At 48.6% G+C, this 27,874-nt stretch overlaps 2 protein-coding genes across 9 annotated transcripts in view; both read right to left on the bottom strand.

The window, feature by feature from the left end:
* Window positions 1–10,047, bottom strand: part of LOC106574299 (uncharacterized) — a 38,894-nt gene extending 28,847 nt beyond the window's left edge. Inside the window, exons 1-2 of one of the 3 annotated variants that reach the window (XM_082960626.1) lie at window positions 6,040–10,047; window positions 2,853–4,109 (exon numbers count right to left, since the gene is read on the bottom strand). In XM_082960626.1, coding sequence (XP_082816752.1) covers window positions 2,853–3,526 — 674 coding nt within the window. In that variant the 5' untranslated portion in view covers window positions 3,527–4,109; window positions 6,040–10,047. Of the gene's footprint in view, window positions 1–2,852; window positions 5,081–6,039 lie in introns of those variants that run through there. The other 2 variants (XM_082960625.1, XM_082960624.1) reach the window with 2 other exon arrangements.
* Window positions 10,048–10,290: 243 nt separating this feature from the next.
* Window positions 10,291–27,874, bottom strand: part of LOC106573729 (pyruvate kinase PKM-like) — a 39,032-nt gene continuing 21,448 nt past the window's right edge. For 5 of the 6 annotated variants that reach the window (XM_045696285.2, XM_045696286.2, NM_001320018.1 and 2 more), the window contains 10 exon segments: window positions 24,918–25,009; window positions 24,605–24,736; window positions 23,572–23,758; window positions 22,892–23,165; window positions 17,689–17,839; window positions 16,933–17,085; window positions 16,336–16,502; window positions 16,157–16,223; window positions 14,251–14,365; window positions 10,291–10,696 (listed from right to left, as the gene is read on the bottom strand). In XM_045696285.2, the coding sequence (XP_045552241.2) occupies window positions 10,590–10,696; window positions 14,251–14,365; window positions 16,157–16,223; window positions 16,336–16,502; window positions 16,933–17,085; window positions 17,689–17,839; window positions 22,892–23,165; window positions 23,572–23,758; window positions 24,605–24,736; window positions 24,918–25,009 (1,445 nt within the window). In that variant the 3' untranslated portion in view covers window positions 10,291–10,589. 6 annotated transcript variants of the gene reach the window in all.

Here is a 27,874-nt window from a genome sequence, read left to right on the forward strand (position 1 = left end):
CGTACTTTGTCCTGAACTTGTCCACATTCTTATTATGCCCACATTTTAGACACATTTTTAGACACGATTGAAAGACCAGGTCAAGATCAGGAAAAAGGAGGCATGTTAGTGGCAGGTATAAACAGGGCTTATGCGTGATTGATTTTTATGGGCAAGCACAGTGACAACTTACATCACAGATATTTCACACAGAGAACACACAGTGTGTGCGTGTGGTGTGTTGTGTGTGTTGTGCATGTATGTGCATGTGTGTGTGTGTTGTGTGTGTAACACATCATGTCTCATTATATCCTCTATCAGATTGGTTCAATGAACCTACTGCACTGGGCTAAATCAGGGTCACACAGAGTTTTTCTAGGTAGTCTTAAACACATCTACTGTGAAACTAAAATACACACCTCACACACATGGTTATGGGCTTAAAGAAGACACCTGTACCATGTCAGGAATAGAGTTCAAATGTATTCCATTTTGAGTTCGCATCCCAATATTACACTTTATAGACATCACAGAAGACTGAAATATAACAAAACTGTTTACATTTACATTTACGTCATTTAGCAGATGCTCTTATCCAGAGCGACTTACAGTAGTGAATCCATACATTTCATACATTTTTTTTTTTTTGTACTGGCCCCCCGTGGGAATCGAACCCACAACCCTGGCGTTGCACACACCATGCTGGCGTTGCAAACACCATGCTCTACCAACTGAGCCACAGGGACATAGAAACATCAGATTTTCAGCAGCTTTTTTGAAATAATGTTTATTACTTATAAAAGTATGAAAAATATGAATAACATTCCACCTGTGAAGCCACTAGGTCATTTGACTGCAGGAAAGGGCTACGGAACTACAGTAAAAAGAAACTAGACAGGACAGCACGTTCTAAGAAAGTATCTCCCTCCCTCTCTCTCCCCTCCCTCACCCTCCCTCTCTCTCCCTTCCTCTCCCCTCCCTCTCTCCCCTACCTCTCCCCTCCTTCTCTCCCCTCTCTGTCTTTTCCCCTCCCTCCCTCTCTCCCCCTTCCTCTGATTCCCTTCCTTCAATTCTCCCTCTATTCACAAATCCTCTCTTTCTCTCTCTATTCTAAGGAGCTTCTACTAACTTAGTAACAAGGACGTTCATGAAGGATGTTCCCCAACTTTATCATCAGCTCACCACCAGCCAGCCTGCACGTCCTGTCTCTTCTCTCCCTCTGTCTTTCCTCTCAGGGTACATCCCATTAGCTTCCCCTTCTCATCCTCTCCTTCACTGGTCTGAAAGACTTGATAAACTATGGAAACCTCGTCAAATCTCTTCAGTTGTTATGAGGGAAAGGAAAGGACTCAAGGAGATGAGGCTATAGAGGTCAAATGAAGACAGCCTTTATTCATTGATATGGATGGAATGGAGTAGCCTACATGAGATTTGATAGGTGTGACATGCTCTCCCTCTATGCTGCCCTGTCTTTCACACCTCTTTCTCACCCCCTCTCTCTTTCCATCCCTCCCTCTCCTCTCTTCCACTATTCATAGTGTTGTGGTTACTGAAGTGATGTTGCTGTAAGGGTGTTTCACCCACACTCTGTCGGACCTGTTTCCTCCACTGTCTTATATATCCTCAACACATCTCTCCCTCGCTCTGACCATCCCTTTATCCATCCATCCATCCCCTCTATTCTCCATCTCCTGATCACTCCTCTCTTTTCTTCTTCTCTCTTCCTTCCTTCTTCTCTCTTTCTTACCTGAAGGATGGACATATTCTCCCTCTGGGTCATGGCCCCACTGTGTCTTTCACCTCGTCTCTCTCCCATCCAAAGACACCCAGACTCCTTCTCCCCTCCCTCACTGTGCCTCTCCACCCCACCCCCTCCCTCCCCCCTGGCAAGGCTGTATGGTCTGTATGGACCTGAAGTGGCTGTCAGAGTGCATGATATTTTCCATTCCCTAGAGCTGTAGGGGTGTATGGTGCGTACCTGAAGTCGCTGTAGGGGTGTATGGTGCGTACCTGAAGTCACTGTAGGGGTGTATGGTGCGTACCTGAAGTCGCTGTAGGGGTGTATGGTGCGTACCTGAAGTCGCTGTAGGGGTGTATGGTGCGTACCTGAAGTCGCTGTAGGGGTGTATGGTGCGTACCTGAAGTCGCTGTAGGGGTGTATGATGCGTACCTGAAGTCGCTGTAGGGGTGTATGGTGCGTATCTGAAGTCGCTATAGGGGTGTATGGTGCGTACCTGAAGTCGCTGTAGGGGTGTATGGTGCGTACCTGAAGTCGCTATAGGGGTGTATGGTGCGTATCTGAAGTCGCTATAGGGGTGTATGGTGCGTACCTGAAGTCGCTGTAGGGGTGTATGATGCGTACCTGAAGTCGCTGTAGGGGTGTATGGTGCGTATCTGAAGTCGCTGTAGGGGTGTATGATGCGTACCTGAAGTCGCTGTAGGGGTGTATGGTGCGTACCTGAAGTCGCTGTAGGGGTGTATGGTGCGTATCTGAAGTCACTGTAGGGGTGTATGGTGCGTACCTGAAGTCACTGTAGGGGTGTATGGTGCGTACCTGAAGTCACTGTAGGGGTGTATGGTGCGTACCTGAAGTCGCTGTAGGGGTGTATGGTGCGTATCTGAAGTCACTGTAGGGGTGTATGGTGCGTATCTGAAGTCGCTGTAGGGGTGTATGATGCGTACCTGAAGTCGCTGTAGGGGTGTATGGTGCGTATCTGAAGTCGCTGTAGGGGTGTATGGTGCGTACCTGAAGTCGCTGTAGGGGTGTATGTGCGTATCTGAAGTCGCTGTAGGGGTGTATGGTGCGTACCTGAAGTCGCTGTAGGGGTGTATGGTGCGTACCTGAAGTCGCTGTAGGGGTGTATGGTGCGTACCTGAAGTCGCTGTAGGGGTGTATGATCCACTCCCCTGCTGATTTGAGTCTCTCCTGCTCCATGGCCACGGCCTTGTGGGACCCAAACATGCGCAGGCTGAACTTGTTGACCCCCGGCTGCAGCATGGCTCCAAACTGTCTCTGGATGAAGGTGGACTGGTTGGAGTAGCTGTAGTCTTCCCCGTCCAGACCCATCCCAAATCCCCCCATGCCCCCCGTCCCAGACAGACTCCCCATCTCCGGCGTGCCCGCCACGGTGTTACAAGCCGTGGTTGTCGTGGTTTCCGGGCCCAACGCTACGACGACCACTCCGGTGCCGGTGGAGGAGGAAGTGGAGGCAAGGGCGGCGCGTGACGAGGAAAAGCCAACAGAACGCTGCTGGGCGGAGGAGAAGGGGGCTGGAGGAGGGGGCAGGGGGACAGGGGTGGTCGGGGTGCCAGCTGAACGGAAGGGGAGGCCGTCTCTGGTGGCACTCAAGATAGAGAGGCGCCGTCGCCCCCCTCCGGAACCGGACCCCTCGACCCCTGACCTGTCCCCCTCCAGAGATGCCTGGGAGAGGCGGTACCCTGGGGAGGGCAGGCTGCCCTTACTGCGCCTCTTAGAGTCTCCTCCACTACGACCCGGCCGACCCTCACCCCCGCCAGGGGGCCCAACACCTCCCGCCACCCCATCCATCCCCTAACCAGGGAGAAGGGTGGCAAAGGGAGATCAATATAACCGGTCACTCTCACTCTGGAAACAGATTGTCAAAACGGGACAAGATGTCCTGTCAATGTTCAACTAGGAGCCTAATAAAATGCTACTACCTAAGACTGTCTGGGGAAAGAGAAAGGTGGTGATTAAATAGTTGACCTCAAATTTGTATAATCTCCAATGGCTTGTAGTGATCTGTCTCCTCTCCACTGATCTGTGCATCCTAACCCCACCTCTGGGAGTTTGCCACTTAAAAACAACAATAGATTTGTCACTCCAAAAATATGATGGCAGTGCTTTCTCTTATCTCCTCCTTTCCCCAGCTTGCTTTTCTTCATCGAGATCTCTCCATCCTCCCTTCTTCTCCTGGCCTGAGGTCCACCTTCTCCTTTCTACTGCCGCCCTCAGCGTTTCGACACCAGGCATGACGCAGGTCGCTCTTTGACCCCCCCTCTCTGGTTGTCAAGGATATGTCTCCCTCTTGCTCTCATCGACACATGGTAGTATTCTGTAAGAGTTCATCTTCACAGTGGATGAGAGGTGGTAGTTTTGGGTGGTTGGCTACCTATGAATGACAAGTACACGTGAGCCTCATCAGCACGGATCGGTTTGTTTTAACGGACACAAACGGTCACGAGACACACACAGACAGACTCACCCGCACACAGTCTGACTCACCCGCGCACTGATTTATACTGAAACACGCTTTCAAACACAGACAGAGATACACACACAAAAACACGAAAATAAGCAAGAGTACATATGCAAGTGGTCGTACCCCCAATTTAGTCCACACTCGCCTAACAGCCGATCATTTTCCCTTTGTCCGGGCACGTAAAACAAGACACGCTGTTAGCGTCAGCATTAGGGTTATTTTCGGAATTCAGTTCGGAAACACAAACAGAACAGACAACCTGGGCAAGTGCAGAATATGTGACGTCTCCAAACCCGCCCGGATAAATGTTCTGCTATTTCAGACGCGTTTCCCCTCCTCTTCCACTTCTCCAGTCACTCCCAATGACATCCTTGGACCGTTACAGCGACATCTTTGTAGCCCATCCTATTCATTTACGATTAATAAAACCTTCGTTTCATTTACATGTTTTTAACGAATCTTGATGAATAAAACCATGCAAGGAAATTAAGTGCGCTTGAATGAATTAGATCCATGAAGTCCTGTTCCAACCGAAATAACTTGTTGAGCTTGAGAAGGTATAGCCAAATATTTAAATAGGCAATTCTATGGCCAATCATAACTCAAAAGGAACGCGACACCAGTCTTAATATTCTGATTCCGATTGCAGGCTGACTTCCAAAACGCCTGTCACCTCTCAGGCACGCACGCAACTGAAATATTAAATAAATAAATACACACAAAGGTCTGAATCTAATCGGCTTGTTACCATGGCAGCAGCATCCCCATCACCCTTCCTTCCCCAGGCTGCACGCCCAGCCGGCGCAAGAAGCACACAGCACAGGTATGGGTGCCGCGTCATCCACCCCTATACAACCGGGGAATTGTGCGAGGGAGGGAAATAAAGAGAAAGAGTAAGAGAGAGAGAGAGAGAGAGAGAGAGAGAGAGAGAGAGAGAGAGAGGTGCGTTGAAAGACAAATCCAACCCAAAATATATATATATTTTTTTTTTTCATTAGTCCACTGTTGATACATTTCCAAAGTGTTTTGCATGTCAGAAATCACATTTTCAAGATATAGGACTTTAGAAAATCAAATTGTCACTTGCCGCATCCTCATGATGATGCAAAATGCATCGTATGATGCTTAACGACCATTTCTGAGTGGATTTCCCCTTAAGGAGCAACAGAGCGACAGGAAGAAAAGGGACATGGGAGAGAAGATAAGAAACAGAATAGAGACAGTTAATTGGTTTATGGGCAGTCGCCGTGCACACGGATCTGGGTCATCTCAGTCCGTACAATATAGGACACAGCTGAAGCACCTCAGAAAACTCAGCATCTAATGGCATCGGTCAAACCGAATATCTCCACCAGCCACAGCGACAGAGATACGCCTTATCTATTTCCACACCGCATATGACTGACAACGGCCGCAATAACTGGCAACTGAAATGGCTTAATTGCAGTTCATTATTTGTTTCTCAAACAATCTAAAAAAAATGATTTGATGGATGGGGACCAGGCACACCGAACATAAATGCGTCACAGAGAGAGAGAGAGACAGCGAGAGAGAGAAAGAGAGAGGGGTGAAGAGAGAGAGAGAGAGTGTAGTGATGTCTGATAGTTATCTCCATAATTGATCGGTTATGCGTGTCATCATCATAACCGGATATAACTAACCTAGCAATGAGGACTAGCAGATAGTAGCTCGTTTGACTGCATGTTAATTGTCTGATTTAAGAGTTAGTAAACAGAACTAACCGGATAATTCACTGCCTGGTCTCCATCATGACATGGTGTCACAATTAAAGAACTCACACGCCGACGATTAGTGAGGAAAATGTCAAAATTCAACCCACCAGAGCCGTTTGATTTCTTGCAGCCGTCAGCATGGCCTATCTGGATACTTTTTCCAGTTGAGTGGCATCGTAACTGGATAAGGAGACCGGTGTGGTGCAGGTGAATTCACAACTTTATGCAATGGGGAAAGATGCAGAGATTGTCTACAATGTATTGTCCTTTGATGACAATGATTAATTCGACTATGATGTGGTGATTGAAAAACGGAATGAACATTTTGTGCATTTGAACATTTTGTGCATTATGGACAGTGATGTTTCACAAAAGCTACAGCTGGAGCCAGACTTGACACTGGAGAGGGCAACACAAATCCTGCGCCAGTCAGAGCAGATCAGCGTCCACTTTGCGAGAAAGGTGATGTCATGCAGGTTCTGTCATGCAGGTTCTGTCATGCAGGTTCTGTACAGAGAACAAACCAACTCAAAAGAGAGAAACACTTGTCATGACACCGTTACCTAAGGGTCTGTGGCTGAAGATCCCAGCCGACCTGTGTGAGCTACAGGGCAAGAAATACCTCATAGTGGTGGACTACTATTCTAGGGACATAGAAATACCACATAGTGGTGGACTACTATTCTAGGGACATAGAAATACCACAGTGGTGGACTACTATTCTAGGGACATAGAAATACCACAGTGGTGGACTACTATTCTAGGGACATAGAAATACCATAGTGGTGGACTACTATTCTAGGGACATAGAAATACCACAGTGGTGGACTACTATTCTAGGGACATAGAAATACCACATAGTGGTGGACAACTATTCTAGGGACATAGAAATACCACATAGTGGTGGACTACTATTCTAGGGACATAGAAATACCACATAGTGGTGGACTACTATTCTAGGGACATAGAAATACCACATAGTGGTGGACTACTATTTTAGGGACATAGAAATACCACATAGTGGTGGACTACTATTCTAGGGACATAGAAATACCACATAGTGGTGACTACTATTCTAGGGACATAGAAATACCACATAGTGGTGGACTACTATTCTAGGGACATAGAAATACCACATAGTGGTGACTACTATTCTAGGGACATAGAAATACCACATAGTGGTGACTACTATTCTAGGGACATAGAAATACCACATAGTGGTGGACAACTATTCCAGGAACATAGAAATACCACATAGTGGTGACTACTATTCCAGGAACATAGAAATACCACATAGTGGTGACTACTATTCTAGGGACATAGAAGTACCACATAGTGATGACTACTATTCTAGGGACATAGAAATACCACATAGTGGTGGACTACTATTCTAGGGACATAGAAATACCACATAGTGGTGACTACTATTCTAGGGACATAGAAATACCACATAGTGGTGGACAACTATTCCAGGAACATAGAAATACCACATAGTGGTGACTACTATTCCAGGAACATAGAAATACCACATAGTGGTGACTACTATTCTAGGGACATAGAAATACCACATAGTATTGACTACTATTCTAGGGACATAGAAATACCACATAGTGGTGGACTACTATTCTAGGGACATAGAAATACCACATAGTGGTGACTACTATTCTAGGGACATAGAAATACCACATAGTGGTGACTACTATTCTAGGGACATAGAAATACCACATAGTGGTGACTACTATTCTAGGGACATAGAAATACCACATAGTGGTGACTACTATTCTAGGGACATAGAAATACCACATAGTGGTGGACTACTATTCTAGGGACATAGAAATACCACATAGTGGTGGACTACTATTCTAGGGACATAGAAATACCACATAGTGGTGGACTACTATTCTAGGGACATAGAAATACCACATAGTGGTGGACTACTATTCTAGGGACATAGAAATACCACATAGTGGTGGACTACTATTCTAGGGACATAGAAATACCACATAGTGGTGACTACTATTCTAGGGACATAGAAATACCACATAGTGGTGTTCTACTATTCTAGGGACATAGAAATATCACATAGTGGTGGACTACTATTCTAGGGACATAGAAATACCACATAGTGGTGGACTACTATTCTAGGGACATGGAAATACCACATAGTGGTGGACTACTATTCTAGGGACGTAGAAATAGCTCACCTGCCCACTACCACTAGTCAGCAGGTCATCACCCGCCTCAAAGGTATGTTTGTAAGATGGGGGATACCTACGGAGCACTTTAGCGACAGCGCTACTCAGTTTGTCTGCACTGAGTTCAAGGAGTTCAGACAAATGGAGCTGCGGAGAGAGCTGTACAGACAGCTAATCTAATTGTTAAACAACCAGACCTACACATGGCTCTGATGTGCTACCGAGCCACAGCCATCAGCGCAACAGGAGCAAGCCCAGCACAACTCATGACAGAACGTCAGATACGGACGACGGTCCCCGTGCTGGATGGGAAACTCCAACCAAAACACTTCAGCCATAACACTGTTAAACAGAAGGACCAGAAAGCCAAACAAGCTTACCAGTTCTTCTATAACAGGAGGCATACAGTGCGCCCCCTACTGGAATTACACCCTGGAGAGTCAAGCTGGACGGAGAGAAAGGATGGAAAACACCAGCAGTTGTCATCAGCAAATCTCCAGAGCCGAGATCCTACGTTGTGGAAACTGAACACGGCACCATCGCTCAGAGAAACAGGCGACACCTTCAGGCTTTTGCAGAGTCACCTACTCCAGAGAGAACAACAAAAGAGTCACCTACTCCAGAGAGAACAACAAAAGAGTCACCTACTCCAGAGAGAACAACAAAAGAGTAATCTACTCCAGAGAGAACAACAAAAGAGTCACCTACTCCAGAGAGAACAACAAAAGAGTCACCTACTCCAGAGAGAACAACAAAAGAGTCACCTACTCCAGAGAGAACAACAAAAGAGTAATCTACTCCAGAGAGAACAACAAGAGTCACCTACTCCAGAGAGAACAACAAAAGAGTCACCTACTCCAGAGAGAACAACAAAAGAGTAATCTACTCCAGAGAGAACAACAAAAGAGTAATCTACTCCAGAGAGAACAACAAAAGAGTCACCTACTCCAGAGAGAACAACAAAAGAGTAATCTACTCCAGAGAGAACAACAAAAGAGTAATCTACTCCAGAGAGAACAACAAAAGAGTCACCTACTCCAGAGAGAACAACAAAAGAGTCACCTACTCCAGAGAGAACAACAAAAGAGTCACCTACTCCAGAGAGAACAACAAAAGAGTCACCTACTCCAGAGAGAACAACAAAAGGGTCACCTACTCCAGAGAGAACAACAAAAGAGTAATCTACTCCAGAGAGAACAACAAAAGAGTCACCTACTCCAGAGAGAACAACAAGAGTCACCTACTCCAGAGAGAACAACAAAAGAGTCACCTACTCCAGAGAGAACAACAAAAGAGTCACCTACTCCAGAGAGAACAACAAAAGAGTCACCTACTCCAGAGAGAACAACAAAAGGGTCACCTACTCCAGAGAGAACAACAAAAGAGTCACCTACTCCAGAGAGAACAACAAAAGAGTCACCTACTCCAGAGAGAACAACAAAAGAGTCACCTACTCCAGAGAGAACAACAAAAGAGTCACCTACTCCAGAGAGAACAACAAAAGAGTCACCTACTCCAGAGAGAACAACAAAAGAGTCACCTACTCCAGAGAGAACAACAAAAGAGTCACCCAGTCTACCAGTGAGCCATCTAACTCCCATCCCCTCACTCAGTCCACCACCTCAGCCAGCCTCAACACAACTGGTGAGAATGACCTCCAGAGGTGGAGAGGTAAAACTACCACTGAGGTTCAGAGACACTTGAGAAAAAAGCAAGAGGTATAGGAACAGCAACTGTTTCAGGGCAGAATGATCCTTATGTTGCTGTGGACAAATGGCTGTCCACCCCCATGTCCTAGATGACACAGTTATGTGTATTGTCGATGTTAAAGAAACAGAAAACGTATGTTTCTATGTTACTAAAAATATATGTTATTGAAATACAAATAGTTTGTATTGAAGCGGTCCACAGGGTGAATATTTGTATTATGTAGAGAGGATGTATAGTCTGGATTTCTCTCAGAAAAGGGGAGATGTAGTGATGTCTGATAGTTATCTCCATAATTGATTGGTTATGCGTGTCATCATCATAACCTGATATAACTAACCTAGCAATGAGGACTAGTAGATAGTAGCTCGTTAGACTGCATGTTAATTGTCTGATAATTCACTGCCTGACCTCCATAATGACAGAGAGAGAGAGAAAGGCAGTCATCACACCATGTTATGATGAGGTTATGCTCCAAGCTTTATTTGGAGAGAGGCAGTGCTTCCAAGACAGAAATTAATAAACACACAAAAACATTAAGACAAGATTAAAATCAATATTGACTTTTCATTGTAATCTCTAAACTGTTGTTTTGTTTATGTACTTCATCTCCACATAAGGGAAATGTATTAATTTTTGTTCTATGCTATCTATGTAGTTAGCGTTCCAGTTAGTGTGTCTGTTAAGCTATGTGCCACTTAGGATTGGTGGGCCTGTCTGTCAGTCAGTGGTAGTGTCCAATAGGAGCAGAGTGTTTAGGGCACGTGGACTGCCCTCATGATGTTAGTGTGACCAGAACCAGGGATCCAGCCGGTCACCACGATCACCATGTCACCTGTCTTGAAGAAGCCCCTGGCCTTTCCTACACACAGTGAGGGAGGGTGGAAGGGGGAGGCAGACACAGTGAGGGAGGGTGGAAGGGGGAGGCAGACACAGTGAGGGAGGGTGGAAGGGGGAGGCAGACACAGTGGGGGAGGGTGGAAGGGGGAGGCAGACACAGTGAGGGAGGGTGGAAGGGGGAGGCAGTCACAGTGAGGGAGTGTGGAAGGGGGAGGCAGACACAGTGAGGGTGGGTGGAAGGGGGAGGCAGACACAGTGAGGGTGGGTGGAAGGGGGAGGCAGACACAGTGAGGGTGGGTGGAAGGGGGAGACAGACACAGTGAGGGAGGGTGGAAGGGGGAGGCAGACACAGTGAGGGAGGGTGGAAGGGGGAGGCAGACACAGTGAGGGAGGGTGGAAGGGGGAGGCAGACACAGTGAGGGTGGGTGGAAGGGGGAGACAGACACAGTGAGGGAGGGTGGAAGGGGGAGGCAGACACAGTGAGGGTGGGTGGAAGGGGGAGGCAGACACAGTGAGGGAGGGTGGAAGGGGGAGGCAGACACAGTGAGGGAGGGTGGAAGGGGGAGGCAGACACAGTGAGGGAGGGTGGAAGGGGGAGGCAGACACAGTGAGGGTGGGTGGAAGGGGGAGGCAGACACAGTGAGGGTGGGTGGAAGGGGGAGGCAGACACAGTGAGGGTGGGTGGAAGGGGGAGGCAGTCACAGTGAGGGAGGGTGGAAGGGGGAGACGCCGGGGGGGGGGGGGGGGGCAGACACAGTGAGGGAGGGTGGAAGGGGGAGGCAGACACAGTGAGGGAGGGTGGAAGGGGGAGGCAGACACGGGGGAGGTGGGGGGGGGCGCCGTGAGGGAGGGTGGAAGGGGGAGGCAGACACAGTGAGGGAGGGTGGGGGGGGGCGCCAGGAGGGGGAGGGGGAGGCAGACACAGTGAGGGAGGGTGGGGGGGGGCGCCAGGAGGGGGGGGAGGGGGAGCAGACACAGTGAGGGAGGGTGGAAGGGGGAGGCAGACACAGTGAGGGAGGGTGGAAGGGGGAGGCAGACACAGTGAGGGAGGGTGGAAGGGGGAGGCAGACACAGTGAGGGAGGGTGGAAGGGGGAGGCAGACACAGTGAGGGTGGGTGAAAGGGGGAGGCAGACACAGTGAGGGTGGGTGGAAGGGGGAGACAGACACGGGGGAGGGTGGGGGGGGCAGCCGGAGGGGGTGGAAGGGGGAGGCAGACACAGTGAGGGAGGGTGGAAGGGGGAGGCAGACACAGTGAGGGAGGGTGGAAGGGGGAGGCAGACACAGTGAGGGAGGGTGGAAGGGGGAGACAGACACAGTGAGGGAGGGTGGAAGGGGGAGGCAGACACAGTGAGGGAGGGTGGAAGGGGGAGGCAGACACAGTGAGGGAGGGTGGAAGGGGGAGGCAGACACAGTGAGGGAGGGTGGAAGGGGGAGGCAGACACAGTGAGGGTGGGTGAAAGGGGGAGGCAGACACAGTGAGGGTGGGTGGAAGGGGGAGACAGACACAGTGAGGGAGGGTGGAAGGGGGAGGCAGACACAGTGAGGGAGGGTGGAAGGGGGAGGCAGACACAGTGAGGGAGGGTGGAAGGGGGAGACAGACACAGTGAGGGAGGGTGGAAGGGGAAGGCAGACACAGTGAGGGAGGGTGGAAGGGGGAGGCAGACACAGTGAGGGAGGGTGGAAGGGGGAGGCAGACACAGTGAGGGAGGGTGGAAGGGGGAGGCAGACACAGTGAGGGTGGGTGAAAGGGGGAGGCAGACACAGTGAGGGTGGGTGGAAGGGGGAGGCAGACACAGTGAGGGAGGGTGGAAGGGGGAGGCAGACACAGTGAGGGAGGGTGGAAGGGGGAGGCAGACACAGTGAGGGAGGGTGGAAGGGGGAGGCAGACACAGTGAGGGTGGGTGGAAGGGGGAGGCAGACACAGTGAGGGAGGGTGGAAGGGGGAGGCAGACACAGTGAGGGTGGGTGGAAGGGGGAGGCAGACACAGTGAGGGAGGGTGGAAGGGGGAGGCAGACACAGTGAGGGAGGGTGGAAGGGGGAGGCAGACAGTAAGGGAGGAGGGAAAGGGGGAGGCAGACACAGTGAGGGAGGGTGGAAGAGGGAGGCAGACACAGTGAGGGTGGGTGAAAGGGGGAGGCAGACACAGTGAGGGAGGGTGGAAGGGGGAGGCAGACACAGTGAGGGTGGGTGAAAGGGGGAGGCAGACACAGTGAGGGAGGGTGGAAGGGGGAGGCAGACACAGTGAGGGTGGGTGGAAGGGGGAGACAGACACAGTGAGGGAGGGTTGAAGGGGGAGGCAGACACAGTGAGGGAGAGTGGAAGGGGGAGGCAGACACAGTGAGGGTGGGTGGAAGGAGGAGGCAGACACAGTGAGGGTGGGTGGAAGGGGGAGGCAGACACAGTGAGGGAGGGTGGAAGAGGGAGGCAGACACAGTGAGGGAGGGTGGAAGGGGGAGGCAGACACAGTGAGGGAGGATGGAAGGGGGAGGCAGACACAGTGAGGGTGGGTGGAAGGGGGAGGCAGACACAGTGAGGGAGGTGGGAGGGGGAGGCAGACAGTAAGGGAGGGTGGAAGGGGGAGGCAGACAGTGAGGGAGGGTGGAAGGGGGAGGCAGACACAGTGAGAGACGGTGGAAGAGGGAGGCAGACAGTGAGGGAGGGTGGAAGGGGGAGTCAGACACAGTGAGAGACAGTGGAAGAGGGAGGCAGACAGTGAGGGAGGGTGGAAGGGGGAGGCAGCACAGTGAGGGAGGGTGGAAGGGGGAGGCAGACACAGTGAGGGAAGGTGGAAAGGGGGAAGCAGACAGTGAGGGAGGGTGGAAGAGGGAGGCAGACAGTGAGGGAGGGTGGAAGGGGGAGGCAGACACAGTGAGGGAAGGTGGAAAGGGGGAAGCAGACAGTGAGGGTGGTGGAAGAGGGAGGCAGACAGTGAGGGAGGGTGGAAGGGGGAGTCAGACACAGTGAGAGACGGTGGAAGAGGGAGGCAGACACAGTGAGAGACGGTGGAAGAGGGAGGCAGACAGTGAGAGAGGGTGGAAGGGGGAGGCAGACACAGTGAGAGACGGTGGAAGAGGGAGGCAGACAGTGAGGGTGGGTGGAAGAGGGAGGCAGACACAGTGAGAGACGGTGGAAGAGGGAGGCAGACAGTGAGGGTGGGTGGAAGAGGGAGGCAGACACAGTGAGAGACGGTGGAAGAGGGAGGCAGACAGTGAGGGTGGGTGGAAGAGGGAGGCAGACACAGTGAGAGACGGTGGAAGAGGGAGGCAGACAGTGAGGGTGGGTGGAAGAGGGAGGCAGACACAGTGAGAGACGGTGGAAGAGGGAGGCAGACAGTGAGAGAGGGTGGAAGGGGGAGTCAGACACAGTGAGAGACGGTGGAAGGGGGAGTCAGACACAGTGAGAGACGGTGGAAGAGGGAGGCAGACAGTGAGGGAGGGTGGAAGGGGGAGTCAGACACAGTGAGATAGTGAAAAGAGACGTGAATAACATCCATATGACAATGTTCTCTCTTTCTCCCCATCTTTCCCATTCCTTTTCTCTCTCTCACACACACACCCCTTCAACACACACAGACCTATGTTCATGCCGAAGTTGACTCTGTTGTCTACATCGTCGGCCCAGACGGGGGCAGGAAGGGGGTGGAACAGCACTGGGAACACACCCCTCAGCAGCTGGGCCTGACGGGCCACCTGGAGACAGAACACACGCTGCATCAGTCCACCCAAACTAACAGCCTTTACCTTTACCCTGAGGGAGGCAGGTAACAGCCTTTACCTTTACCCTGAGGGAGGCAGGTAACAGCCTTTACCTTTACCCTGAGGGAGGCAGGTAACAGCCTTTACCTTTACCCTGAGGGAGGCAGGTAACAGCCTTTACCTTTACCCTGAGGGAGGCAGGTAACAGCCTTTACCTTTACCCTGAGGGAGGCAGGTAACAGCCTTTACCTTTACCCTGAGGGAGGCAGGTAACAGCCTTTACCTTTACCCTGAGGGAGGCAGGTAACAGCCTTTACCTTTACCCTGAGGGAGGCAGGTAACAGCCTTTACCTTTACCCTGTGGGAGGCAGGTAACAACCTTTACCTTTACCCTGAGGGAGGCAGGTAACAGCCTTTACCTTTACCCTGAGGGAGGCAGGTAACAGCCTTTACCTTTACCCTGAGGGAGGCAGGTAACAGCCTTTACCTTTACCCTGAGGGAGGCAGGTAACAGCCTTTACCTTTACCCTGAGGGAGGCAGGTAACAGCCTTTACCTTTACCCTGAGGGAGGCAGGTAACAGCCTTTACCTTTACCCTGAGGGAGGCAGGTAACCAGCCTTTACCTTTACCCTGTGGGAGGCAGGTAACAACCTTTACCTTTACCCTGAGGGAGGCAGGTAACAGCCTTTACCTTTACCCTGAGGGAGGCAGGTAACAGCCTTTACCTTTACCCTGAGGGAGGCAGGTAACAACCTTTACCTTTACCCTGAGGGAGGCAGGTAACAGCCTTTACCCTGAGGGAGGCAGGTAACAGCCTTTACCCTGAGGGAGGCAGGTAACAGCCTTTACCTTTACCCTGAGGGAGGCAGGTAACAGCCTTTACCTTTACCCTGAGGGAGGCAGGTAACAGCCTTTACCTTTACCCTGAGGGAGGCAGGTAACAGCCTTTACCTTTACCCTGAGGGAGGCAGGTAACAGCCTTTACCTTTACCCTGAGGGAGGCAGGTAACAGCCTTTACCTTTACCCTGAGGGAGGCAGGTAACAGCCTTTACCCTGAGGGAGGCAGGTAACAGCCTTTACCTTTACCCTGAGGGAGGCAGGTAACAACCTTTACCTTTACCCTGAGGGAGGCAGGTAACAGTCTTTACCTTTACCCTGAGGGAGGCAGGTAACAACCTTTACCTTTACCCTGAGGGAGGCAGGTAACAGCCTTTACCCTGAGGGAGGCAGGTAACAGCCTTTACCTTTACCCTGAGGGAGACAGGTAACAGCCTTTACCTTTACCCTGAGGGAGGCAGGTAACAGCCTTTACCCTGAGGGAGGCAGGTAACAGCCTTTACCCTGAGGGAGGCAGGTAACAGCCTTTACCTTTACCCTGAGGGAGGCAGGTAACAGCCTTTACCTTTACCCTGAGGGAGGCAGGGTAACAGCCTTTACCTTTACCCTGAGGGAGGCAGGTAACAGCCTTTACCTTTACCCTGAGGGAGGCAGGTAACAACCTTTACCTTTACCCTGAGAGAGGCAGGTAACAGCCTTTACCCTGAGGGAGGCAGGTAACAGCCTTTACCTTTACCCTGAGGGAGGCAGGTAACAGCCTTTACCTTTACCCTGAGGGAGGCAGGTAACAGCCTTTACCCTGAGGGAGGCAGGTAACAGCCTTTACCTTTACCCTGAGGGAGGCAGGTAACAGCCCCACTCTACAGGCTGCAACCACATATCAAACAACAATCCTAAACCTATCCTTAGGGGTTGGGACTCGTAGTGGGCCAGTATTCTATCTCACCTGAGGACTTCTTGTTACCGTGACGATGGGACAGCGTGGGCGATACCGGGACAGGAGCTGGGCTGACCTGGGAGAGAGAGAGGGATAGAACGAGCAGAAAGGGAGAGGGTTGGAGTCAGTGAGCATGTGTGTGTTTGCATGTACAGTATGTGTGTATGTGTGTGTGTATAACAGCATACCTGCCAGTAGTAGTGAGTACTATGACAGCTCCAGCACAGCATTTGAAGGAGGATTCTACAGCCCCTATAGCAGTGACCTCAGTGGGGTCATTGGACAGAGGGGTCAGACGACGAAGCTCTTCAAACAACTGCTGTTGGAAGATGGCCGCCTCCGCCTCCCTGCAGATCTGTAGGTGTGTGTGGTGTGGTGTGAGAGAGAGGAAGGGGAAATGGTTAAAGGGATAGGTCACCGCAAAATCTAAATTTGTCAGACATTTTGATTCCTTGAAAGTGTCCTACAGCGCAACTCTCCAGCGTTGGGCCAGTAACCAAAAGGTCGCTAGTTTGAATACCCAAGCCGAAAAAGTGAAAAATATGTCGACGTGCCCTTGAGCCGGGCACTTAACCACCCTAATTGCTCCAAGGTCACCGTTGATAATGGCTGGCCGTGACCTCACTCTCTGAGGGTGTCTCAGTGGGAGTTGGGATATATCGAAAAACACATTTCCAATTTACACATCTATAATACACACTTGTACACGTGTGAAATAGGACAAATATAAGCACCCACCAAATGATTATTTAATAGAATGGACTTTCTACTCTCCACACACTGACCGAGTGCATCATGGTCACAGACTCGACAGGGAACAGTCCTTTAGCCGTCTCCCCAGAGAGCATCACACAGTCGGCTCCATCCAACACTGCGTTAGCTACGTCACTGCCCTCCGCACGCGTAGGCCTGGGGTGGGCTACCATGCTCTCCAACATCTACCACACACACACATCAGCACACAAGGGATGTGGTTGGGCAACATGAGAGAAGACACTGAGAATAGAATGGGTAGAGTGATGGGGAGGGATGGTTATTGATATTCGTGAGACTCCACACAGAGTCTAGCTATATGAGTCAATATAAAGGAGACAGAGAGAACATGAGACTGAGGAGTGTTTGTGTCGGGTCTATGTGTGTGTGTCTGTGAGAGACAGTATCTATGTTATCATCATTATATTTTGTGTCCTGTTGCTAATATCCTATGTAACACATCCCAACTGCGTGTGTATGTTGTTTGGCCCCGCCCTGCTCTTCATGCCCTTAAGTATTTATGTGTGTGTGTGTGTGTGTGTGTGTGTGTGTGTGTGTGTGTGTGTGTGTGTGTGTGTGTGTGTGTGTGTGTGTGTGTGTGTGTGTGTGTGTGTGTGTGTGTGTGTGTGTGTGTGTGTGTCTGCATGTGTATGTGTGCATTTTGACCTTTTATAGAAAACCTGCTATAATGCTGTCACTCTGAGTCAAGAGCTGTACCATACAACACACTCAACATGGCTCCAGGAGTGTGTGAGTATGTGTGTGTGTGTGTGTGTGTGTCCTCTGACCTGTGTAGCACAGATAACAGGCTTGCCAGCGGAGTTGCAACGTCCGATCATCATCTTCTGAGCGATGAAGACTTTCTCTGCAGGGATCTCTATGCCCAGGTCGCCCCTGGCAACCATCACCCCATCACTCTCCGCCAGGATCTCCAAGAAACTGAGAGAGAGAGCGGGAGAGGGAGAGACAGACAGAGAGGGAGATACAGGGGGGGGAGAGAGAGGGAGGGAGGGAGGGAGGAGAGCGATGGAGGGGGGGAGGGTAGGAGGAGGAAGGAGAGAAGTAGACATGACTTATGATGACATATTCATATACAGACAGCCATATGGGTGATGTATCATAGATATATAATATCCAGATCCTATATAGTTCTGACACATCCTCATCCATCACTCTGCTGTCAGCTGTCAGTGTGATTATAGATCTATAACATCCAGACGTGGTTACCAGTGATGTGGTTATCCATCACTTCGCTGTCAGTGGGAATGTATCTGTTATGATAGCAGAGATGCAATATAATGTTCTATTTAATTCCGTAGTTACGATACTGCAGAGTGGTTTTATATGTATTTACTAAGGATCCCCAGTAGTTCCTGCCAAGGCAGCAGCAGCCTAGTTCCTGCCAACCACCCCTCTTCCTGGGGTCTAAACAAGATGAAGGCAATTACTTCACCATTTAAAATAAAACAGTACACCATACAACACATTATTACACCACTACTCTACCACTACATACACTACCTTACCAAAAGTATGTGGACACCTACTTGACAAACATCTCATTCCAAAATCATGGCCATTAATATGGAGTTGGTCCTGCCTTTGATGCTATAACTGTCTCCACTCTTCTGGGAAGGCTTTCCACTAGATGTTGTAACATTGCTGTGGGGACTTATTTCCATTTAGACACAAAAGCATTAGTGAGGTCAGGCACTGATGTTGGGCTATTAGGTCTGGCTCGCAATCGGCGTTCCAATTCATCCAAAAGGTGTTCAATGGGGTTGAGGTCAGGGCTCTGTGCAGGCCAGTCAAGTTCTTCCACACCGATCTTGACAAACCATTTCTGTATGGACCTCGCTTTGTGCACGGGGGCATTGTCATGCTGAAACAGGGAAGGGCCTTCCCCAAACTGTTGCCACAAAGTTGGAAGCACAGAATCATCTAGAATGTCATAGTATGCTGTAGCATTACGATTTCCCGTCACTGGAACTAAGGGCCTAGCCCAAACCATGAAAAACAGCCCCAGACCATTATTCCTCCTCCACCAAGCTTTACAGTTGGCACTATGCATTCTGGCAAGTAGCGTTCTCCTGGCAGCCGCCAAACCCAGATTCATCCGTCAGACTGCCAGATAATGAAGCGCGATTCATCATTCCAGAGAACGTGTTTCCACTTCTCCAGAGTCCAATGGCAGCGAGCTTTACACCACTCCAGCTGATGCTTGGCATGGCGCATGGTGATCTCATGCTTGTGTGCTGCTGCTTGGCCATAGAAACCCATTTCATCAAGCTCCCGATGAACAGTTCTTGTGCTGACGTTGCATCCAGAGGCAGTTTGGAACTTGGTAGTGAGTGTTGTAACTGAGGACAGACGATGTTTACGCTCTACGCACTTCAGCACTCAGCGGTCCCGTTCTGTGAGCTTGTGTGGCCTACCACTTCGCGGTTAAACCGCTGTTGCTCCTAGAAGCTTCCACTACACAATAACAGCACTTACAGTTGACCGGGGCAGCTCTAGTGGGGCAGAAATTTTACAAACTGCCTTATTGGAAAGGTGGTATCCTATGACGGTGCCACGTTGAAATTCACTGAGCTCTTCAGTAAGGCAATCCTACTGACAATGTTTGTCTATGGAGATTGCATGGCGGTGTGCTCAATTTTATACATCAGTCAGCAACGGGTGTAGCCAAATCCACTCATTTGAAGGGGTGTCCACATACTTTTGTATATACACTACCAGTCAAATGTTTGGACACACCTACCCATTCAAGGGTTTTTCATTATTTTTACTATTTTCTACATTGTAGAATAATAGGGAAGACATCAAAACTATGAAATAACACATATGGAATCATGTAGTAACCAAAAAGTGTAAAACAAATCAAAATATATTTTAGATTTTATATTCTACAAAGTAGCCACCCTTTTCCTTGATGACAGCTTTGCACACGCTTGGCATTCTCTCAACCAGCTTCAGGAGGGAGTCACCTGGAATGCATTGGGTGAGGTTGGGTGATTGTGGAGGCCAGGTCATCTGATGCAGCACTCCATCAATCTCCTTCATTGTCAAATAGCCCTTACACAGCCTGGAGGTGAGTTGGGTCATTGTCCTGTTGAAAAACAAATTATTGTCCCACTAAGCGCAAACCAGATGGGATGGCGTATCGCTGCAGAATGCTGTGGTAGCCATGCTGGTTAAGTATGCCTTGAATTCTAAATATATTACTGACAGTGTCACTAGCAAAGCACCCCCACACAATCACACTTCCTCCTCCATGCTTCATGGTGGAAACCACACATGTGGAGATAATACATTCACCTACTCTGTGTCTCACAAAGACATTGCGGTTGGAAACAAACATTTCCACCGGTCTAATATCCATTGCTCTTGTCTCTTGGTCCAAGCAAGTCTCTTCGTGGTGTCCTTTAGTAGTGTCCTTTAGTAGTAGTTTCTTTGCAGCAATTCAACCATGAAGGCCTGATTCATTCAGTCTCCTCTGAACAGTTGATGTTGAGATGTGTCTATTACTTGAACTCTGTGATACATTTATTTGTGCTGTAATTTCTGAGGCTGGTAACTCTAATGAACTTATCCTCTGGAGCAGAGGTCACTCCTCACAGCAAAGCTGTCATCAAGGTAAAAAATTGCTACTTTGAAGAATGTAAAATCTAAAATATATTTTGATTTGTTTAACACTTTTTTGGTTACTACATGATTCCATATGTGTTATTTCATAGTTGTCACACCCTGATCTGTTTCACCTGTCTTTGTGCTTGTCTCCACCCCCCTCCAGGTGTCGCCCATCTTCTCCATTATCCCCAGTGTACTTATACCTGTGTTCTCTGTTTGTCTGTTGCCAGTTCACCTTGATCATAATTTTTGATGTCTTCACTATTATTCAATGATGTAGAAAATAGTAAAAATAAAGAAAAACCCTGGAATGAGTAGGTGTGTCCAAACTTTTGACTGGTACTGTAGCTACAATACAAAATCTATAATACCACAATAAAACAATATTACAACATTACAATGTATGTGTGTGTAGAGTGTGTGTGTTAGCATGCTTGTGCCATGGCTCTATGTAGTACTATGCATTTCCCAGAATCTTTTCTGAACTTGGGGACTGTGAAGAGACCCCTGGTGGCAATGGCATGCCTTGTGGAGTATGCATGGGTGTCTGAGCTGTGTGCATGTCATTTGAACCGACAGCTCCGTGCCTTCAACACGTCAATACCTCTCACAAAGACAAGCAGTGATGCAGTCAATCGCTCCTCTACTTTGAGCCAGGAGAGATTGACATGCATGTTATTGAAGTTAGCTCTCTGTGTACATTTAAGGCCCAGCCATGCTGCTCTGTTCTGGGCCAACTGTAATTTGCCTATGTCCCTCTTTGTGGCACTTGGCCATACAGTATGACTGAGCAGTAGTCCTGGTGCTATAAAACCAGAGCCTGTAGGACTTGTCTTGTTGATAGCGATGTCAAGAAAGCAGAGTCCTATCATGCAGCCTCAGAATGTATTTCAAATCTAAACATATAGCCCAACATTTGTATTACAACTAAAGTTGCACAAATAACTCTAAATTAAGCATATAGGAGGACCAGTTTCTTGGTTAACCGTTCAACACAGAATAGCCACAATTGTTTGTAGAAAATATCCGTTCTATTGTATTGAGCTATGTTCAATTGTATTCTTCATAATGCCACAGAATTCTAAGCAAATCTTGTCTGCTATATGAACTAGTGTAGCCCACAGCCATATGGCATAGCCAGATCAGGACCTAACATAAGGACAACTCAAGAGTATGCTATTCTGTTCTTCTTAAATAGACTACATTTTCTTCTTATCATGATACTTTAGACCTGCCTAAAATAAATAATGGATTTATTGTGAAGGTGTAGGCTATATTAAATTGATTTATTCAACTTTTTAAAATGTAGATGTTCCAAAGGTCTGCATCAGTGGCTTGTAGGCTATGTGGAAGCCAGGAGATGCTAAACGTGTTTATGTTAATTATCGGTACAATAGATGCTAAACATATTTATGTCAATTAAAGGTCAATTACAGTGAGACTGGCAGTTATTTGCTTGACAATCACCAGCTGACAACATTTCATGACCGCCAGAGCCCTAGGTATGCCCGACTACCTGGATTATGTTGGAGAGTCTTCCATTAAAGAACACCCTGTGTTCTGTTAGACAGGTAACTCTAATCCAAAGTATAACAGGGGGTGTAAAGCCATAACACAGATGTTTTTCCAGCAGAACATTATGATCAATAATGTTAAAAGCTGCACTGAAGACTAACAAAACAGCTCCCACAGTCTTTTTAGTATCAATTTCTCTCAGCCAATCATCAGTCATTTGTGTAAGTGCCGTATATGTTGAGTGCCGTTACCTATAAGCATGCTGAGTCAGTTGATCATTTGTTTACTGTGAAATAGCATAGTATCTGGTCAACAACAACAACAAACATTTTTAGATCTCCTACTCTGAATACTTCCTCTATTTTAGCTGGTAGAGCATTCAACTTGGGGCGGCAGGTAGCCTAGTGGTTAGAGCGTTGGACTTGTACCCAAAAGGTTGCAAGATTGAATCCCTGAGCTGACAAGGTAAAAATCTGTCGTTCTGCCCTTGAACAAGGCAGTTAACCCACTGTTCCTAGGCCGTCATTGAAAATAAGAATTTGTTCTTAACTGACTTGCCTAGTTAAATAAAGGGGAGAAAAAATTTCAGGAGTACGGGCTTGTCTCTGTATGTACTGTAGATTATAGAATCTTATTGTTAGAGATACAGAAGGAGTCATGTGGTTCCAAGGCCGACGACAGGCATTGACAGCAGGGTATCCATCTACTGAGGCTGAAGATACGCGCTGTTCATGTGTAAATCTGAGACTGTAAAGCTACTCATTCAATGAAAGTTATTCTATTCATGTTGTTGACTCTGTGTGTGTGTCTCTTCCTCTCTCTCTCTCCTCCTCCACACACACTCACTTATGTACTCCCTGGCGACTCTCCACCTTGCTGATCACCTTGATGTCCTTTCCGAAAGGCCCCAGGGCCCGTCGGACCTCCCTGACATCCTGGCCACAGCGGATGAAGCTGGCGAACACCATGTCCACCCCCTGGGCCACGCCGAACCTCAGGTCCCCCTCATCACGCTCACTCACAGCGGGCATGTCCACCAGGTCACACCCCGGCAGGTTGACCCCCTTACGGCTGCCCAGAACACCGCCACTCTCTACCAGTGCCTCCACCCAGTCTGGACCTGGAGAGAGGAGAGAGGGAGAGAAGGAAGGGAGGTCATGAGATCAGATCATGAGATAGAAGTAGAGAATGTTTATTTGTTTATGGCTTGTCTATCTCCAGGACTGTGCAGTATGATCATGTACAGTGGTTCTTCCTTTAAAAGTTGCGGCATACTGCAGCACAGCTTGCGGGGTGCCACAGAATTCTATGGCACGTTATTTAAGTGTCAGCCATTGTTGCCAGAATGACGCAATTTACCACAATCTGCCACCATCTACCACAAACGGTCGCGACATAAACTCAAAACTTTTAAAGAAAGAACCACTGTATGTGTAACCAACACTGTATCTCCAGTAATGTGTTTAGATGCAGTATGTTGTGTGTGTGTGTGTGTGTGTGTGTGTGTGTGTTAAATGATGTGTTACCTGTCTCCAGGACTTTTAGTCCGATGAGTCCGTCGTCGATGTAGATCCTTCCTCCTTTCTCCAGGACCTGAGGCAGACTGGGGTAGTCCACCCAGATGACGTTGCCATCCGTCCTGTCCCTGTCCCCCTCCCCTGTCACCACACGCACACTGGCCCCACGCTCCAGCTCCACCTCCTGCTCTGCAGTCTACACACACAGAGACACACAGAATAACACACGCATCTTAACTTCAGTCATTCAGCAGATGCTCTTATCCAGAGTGACTTACAGTTAGTGCATTCATCTTAAGATAGCTAGGTGGGACAACCACACATCACTGTCATATAGTAAGTCAAACTTTTCCTCAATAAAGTAGCTATCAGCAAAGTCAGTGCTAGTAAGAAATGGCATGCAGACGTACACACACACACACACACACACACACACACACACACACACACACACACACACACACACACACACACACACACACACACACACACACACGCTAGACATTGCCTTATCTTCCTCACACATAGAACACATAGAATGTAGCAGACAATAAACTAGGTTTTTATCATTTCTAAAGGATATTGGCAGGACTGGTGCTATAACAAATAGATCAGTGCCCAACAGAGGAGGCTGGTGGGAGGAGCTATAGGAGGACGGGCTCATTGTAATGGCTACAATGGAATAAATGGAGCGCAGTCAAACATGTGGTGTCCATATGCTTGATATGTTTGATACCGTTCCATTTATTCCATTCCAGCCATTACAATGGGCCTGTCCTATAGCTCCTCCCACCAGCCTCCTCTGGTGCCCAAACACTTGTCCTGTTCTGGTGCTGAGAAAGCATCTTTCTCACTACTGTTGATACTGTTGCACAATCTATGTCCAGGATAGGACACAAAACAACCAGCATGGTCAGTCAACACTGGTCACACTCTCCTGGTCTGTTGATCCTCACCCTAAACTGGACTACTGACCAGTCGGGATGTAGGGAATGTAAGCCCATTGGATAGAATGTTAAGTAGTAATGAAATGCTGGCTTACCCCTCGGACCAGGCCTGTGCGTATTTCAGGGCCTTTGGTATCCAAGGCGATGGCTACCGGTCTGTAATATAAAGGGTCAGTGGTTATGGTCTCGACCGCCTCCCGGATGTTCTTGATGGTCTCACCATGGTACTGAAGGAGGGAGACAGGGAGAGAGAGGGAGAGAGAGAGGGAGAGAGAGCGAGAGAGAGAGAGAGAGAGAGAGAGAGAGAGAGAGAGAGAGAGAGAATAGCTGTTACTAAACTGATGTGATTGACAGTTGTGTCAGATCAGTGATTACTTGCGAGACAGGTTATGACATAGACAAACAAACCTCGTGAGAGCCATGAGAGAAGTTGAGTCGAGCAATGTTCATTCCTGCCTTCACCATCTCCTGCAGTTTGGGGATGGAGCGAGACGCAGGCCCTGAGAGAGAGAACAAGAGACAACAGAGACCATGGGTTGTCTAGCAGTTCGTTGGTCAATCAATCCACTTTGATACATCATCAATAGTGCAGTCAGTGGGATGCCAATCACCAATACCCAGCCTGCCAACCAACACCACACCAACCTAGATCTACTGAGCTCCAACCCCTAGCCCATACAGTTCTACCCTAGGTCAACTCTGCGTGGCCATAATGAAAGAATCAGAGGGCCTACCTATACTGTCCCTACATTTAGCAGGCACTCTAATCCAGAGAGACATATAGTAGTGAGTGCATTGATTCTCATACTTTTTTTGTTCATGTTCCCTGTGGGAATCTAAACCACAACCCTGGCATTGCAAGCGCCATGCTCTACCAACTGAGCCACACGGGTCTACCTACACAAGCTACACGAAACAAAAGGTTATTTAACTTACCGATGGTGCAGCTGATTGGTTATTTAACTCACTGATGGTGCAGATGTGGTTATTTAACTCACTGATGGTGCAGCTGATTGGTTATTTAACTCACTGATGGTGCAGCTGATTGGTTATTTAACTCACTGATGGTGCAGATGTGGTTATTTAACTCACTGATGGTGCAGATGTGGTTATTTAACTCACTGATGGTGCAGCTGATTGGTTATTTAACTCACCGATGGTGCAGCTGATTGGTTATTTAACTCACCGATGGTGCAGTTGTTTGGTTATTTAACTCACTGATGGTGCAGATATGGTTATTTAACTCACTGATGGTGTAGCTGATTGGTTATTTAACTCACCAATGGTGCAGCTGATTGGTTATTTAACTCACTGATGGTGCAGATGTGGTTATTTAACTCACCGATGGTGCAGATGTGGTTATTTAACTCACCGATGGTGCAGATGTGGTTATTTAACTCACCGATGGTGCAGATGTGGTTATTTAACTCACCGATGGTGCAGATGTGGTTATTTAACTCACTGATGGTGCAGCTGATTGGTTATTTAACTCACCGATGGTGCAGTTGTTTGGTTATTTAACTCACTGATGGTGCAGATATGGTTATTTAACTCACTGATGGTGTAGCTGATTGGTTATTTAACTCACCGATGGTGCAGCTGATTGGTTATTTAACTCACTGATGGTGCAGATGTGGTTATTTAACTCACCGATGGTGCAGATGTGGTTATTTAACTCACCGATGGTGCAGATGTGGTTATTTAACTCACTGATGGTGCAGTTGTTTGGTTATTTAACTCACTGATGGTGCAGCTGATTGATTATTTAACTCACTGATGGTGCAGATGTGGTTATTTAACTCACTGATGGTGCAGCTGATTGGTTATTTAACTCACTGATGGTGTAGCTGATTGGTTATTTAACTCACTGATGGTGCAGATGTGGTTATTTAACTTACCAATGGTGCAGATGTGGTTATGTAACTCACTGATTGTCACGACTTCTGCCGAAGTCGATGCCCCTCCTTGTTCGGGTGGTGCTCGGCGGTCGACGTCACCGGTCTTCTAGCCATCATTGATCAGTTTTTAATTTTCCATTGGTTTTGTCTTGTCTTCCTACACACCTGGTGTCACGTCCTGACCATAGTAAGATGTGATTTTCTATGGTAGAGTAGGTCAGGGCGTGACAGGGGGTGTTTTGTGTTTGTCTATGTTTTCTATGTTTAAGTTGTAGTTTTTCTGTTTCTATGTTGTTGTTTTTTTGGGTTGATCTCCAATTGGAGGCAGCTGATCCTCGTTACCTCTGATTGGAGATCATATTTAAGTAGGGGTTTTTCTTCCTGGGTTTTGTGGGTGATTATCTTTTGAGTAGTGTTTGTTTCTCTCTGCGTCACGGTTTGTTGTTTTGTGAATTCAGTTATTTATGTTTTGCAAAGTTTCACGGATTTAATAAAATGTGGAACTACAACCACGCTGCACTTTGGTCCGATCCTTTCGACAGCCGTGACACCTGGTTCCAATCCCATTCCTTACATGTTGTGTATTTAACCCTCTGTTTCCCCTCATGTCCTTGTTGTATCGGTGGGCGACGGGTTATTTTTACCCATGTTATTTTTGTACGTTGGTTTTGGAGTTCGTTTTTTGTTAATAAAACTACTCCAGTTTAACCAAAGTTGGTTTCTCCTGCGCCTGACTTCTCTGCTACCTACACACACGACTATGACAGAATCACTGACCAAAATATTGATGTCAGCAGGAGAAGATATCCCGGACAGGGAGGTGGAGGAGCGCATCCAGGAGAATGCGGAGAAGCTACACCATCTGTGCGCTGCCATGGATCGCGTTGTCCAGAATATGGGAGAGACAGGGAGTTCTTCCAGCACCTCCACCAGCCCAACCGGGGACTATCCGGAGCATCCCTATTCAACCTGAACCCAGTGGCATCCATCTAGCCATGCCTCAGGGGTAAGACGGAAGTGCTGCGAACTGCAAGGGTTTCCTACTCCAGTTGGACCTTTATCTGGCCACGGTCCACCCAGTTCCAACTGACCGTGAGAAGAGTTTCGCCCTCGTCTCGTGCCTCACCGGGAGAGCCATGGAGTGGGCCAGTGCTGTGTGTGGAGGGAGATGCGGCATTGGACCATTATGAGGAGTTCACCCACCGTTTTCGGGCAGCCTTCGACCACCCACCCGAGGGCAGAGCGGTGGGTGAGTGCCTCTACCATCTGAGGCAGGAGACGAGGAGTGTCCAGGATTTTGCACTGGAGTTCAGGACCCTGGCAGCCGGTGCGGGATGGAATCACAGGGCCCTGATCGACCATTACCACTGCAGTCTGCGTGAGGACGTCCGTCGGGAGCTGGCCTGCAGAGACACCACCCTCACCTTCGACCAGCTGGTGGATCTGTCTATCCGGCTGGACAACCTG

Source organism: Salmo salar, chromosome 02 (assembly GCF_965601325.2).
Source record: "Salmo salar chromosome 02, fSalSal1, whole genome shotgun sequence".
NCBI classification, from domain to species: Eukaryota; Metazoa; Chordata; class Actinopteri; order Salmoniformes; family Salmonidae; genus Salmo; species Salmo salar.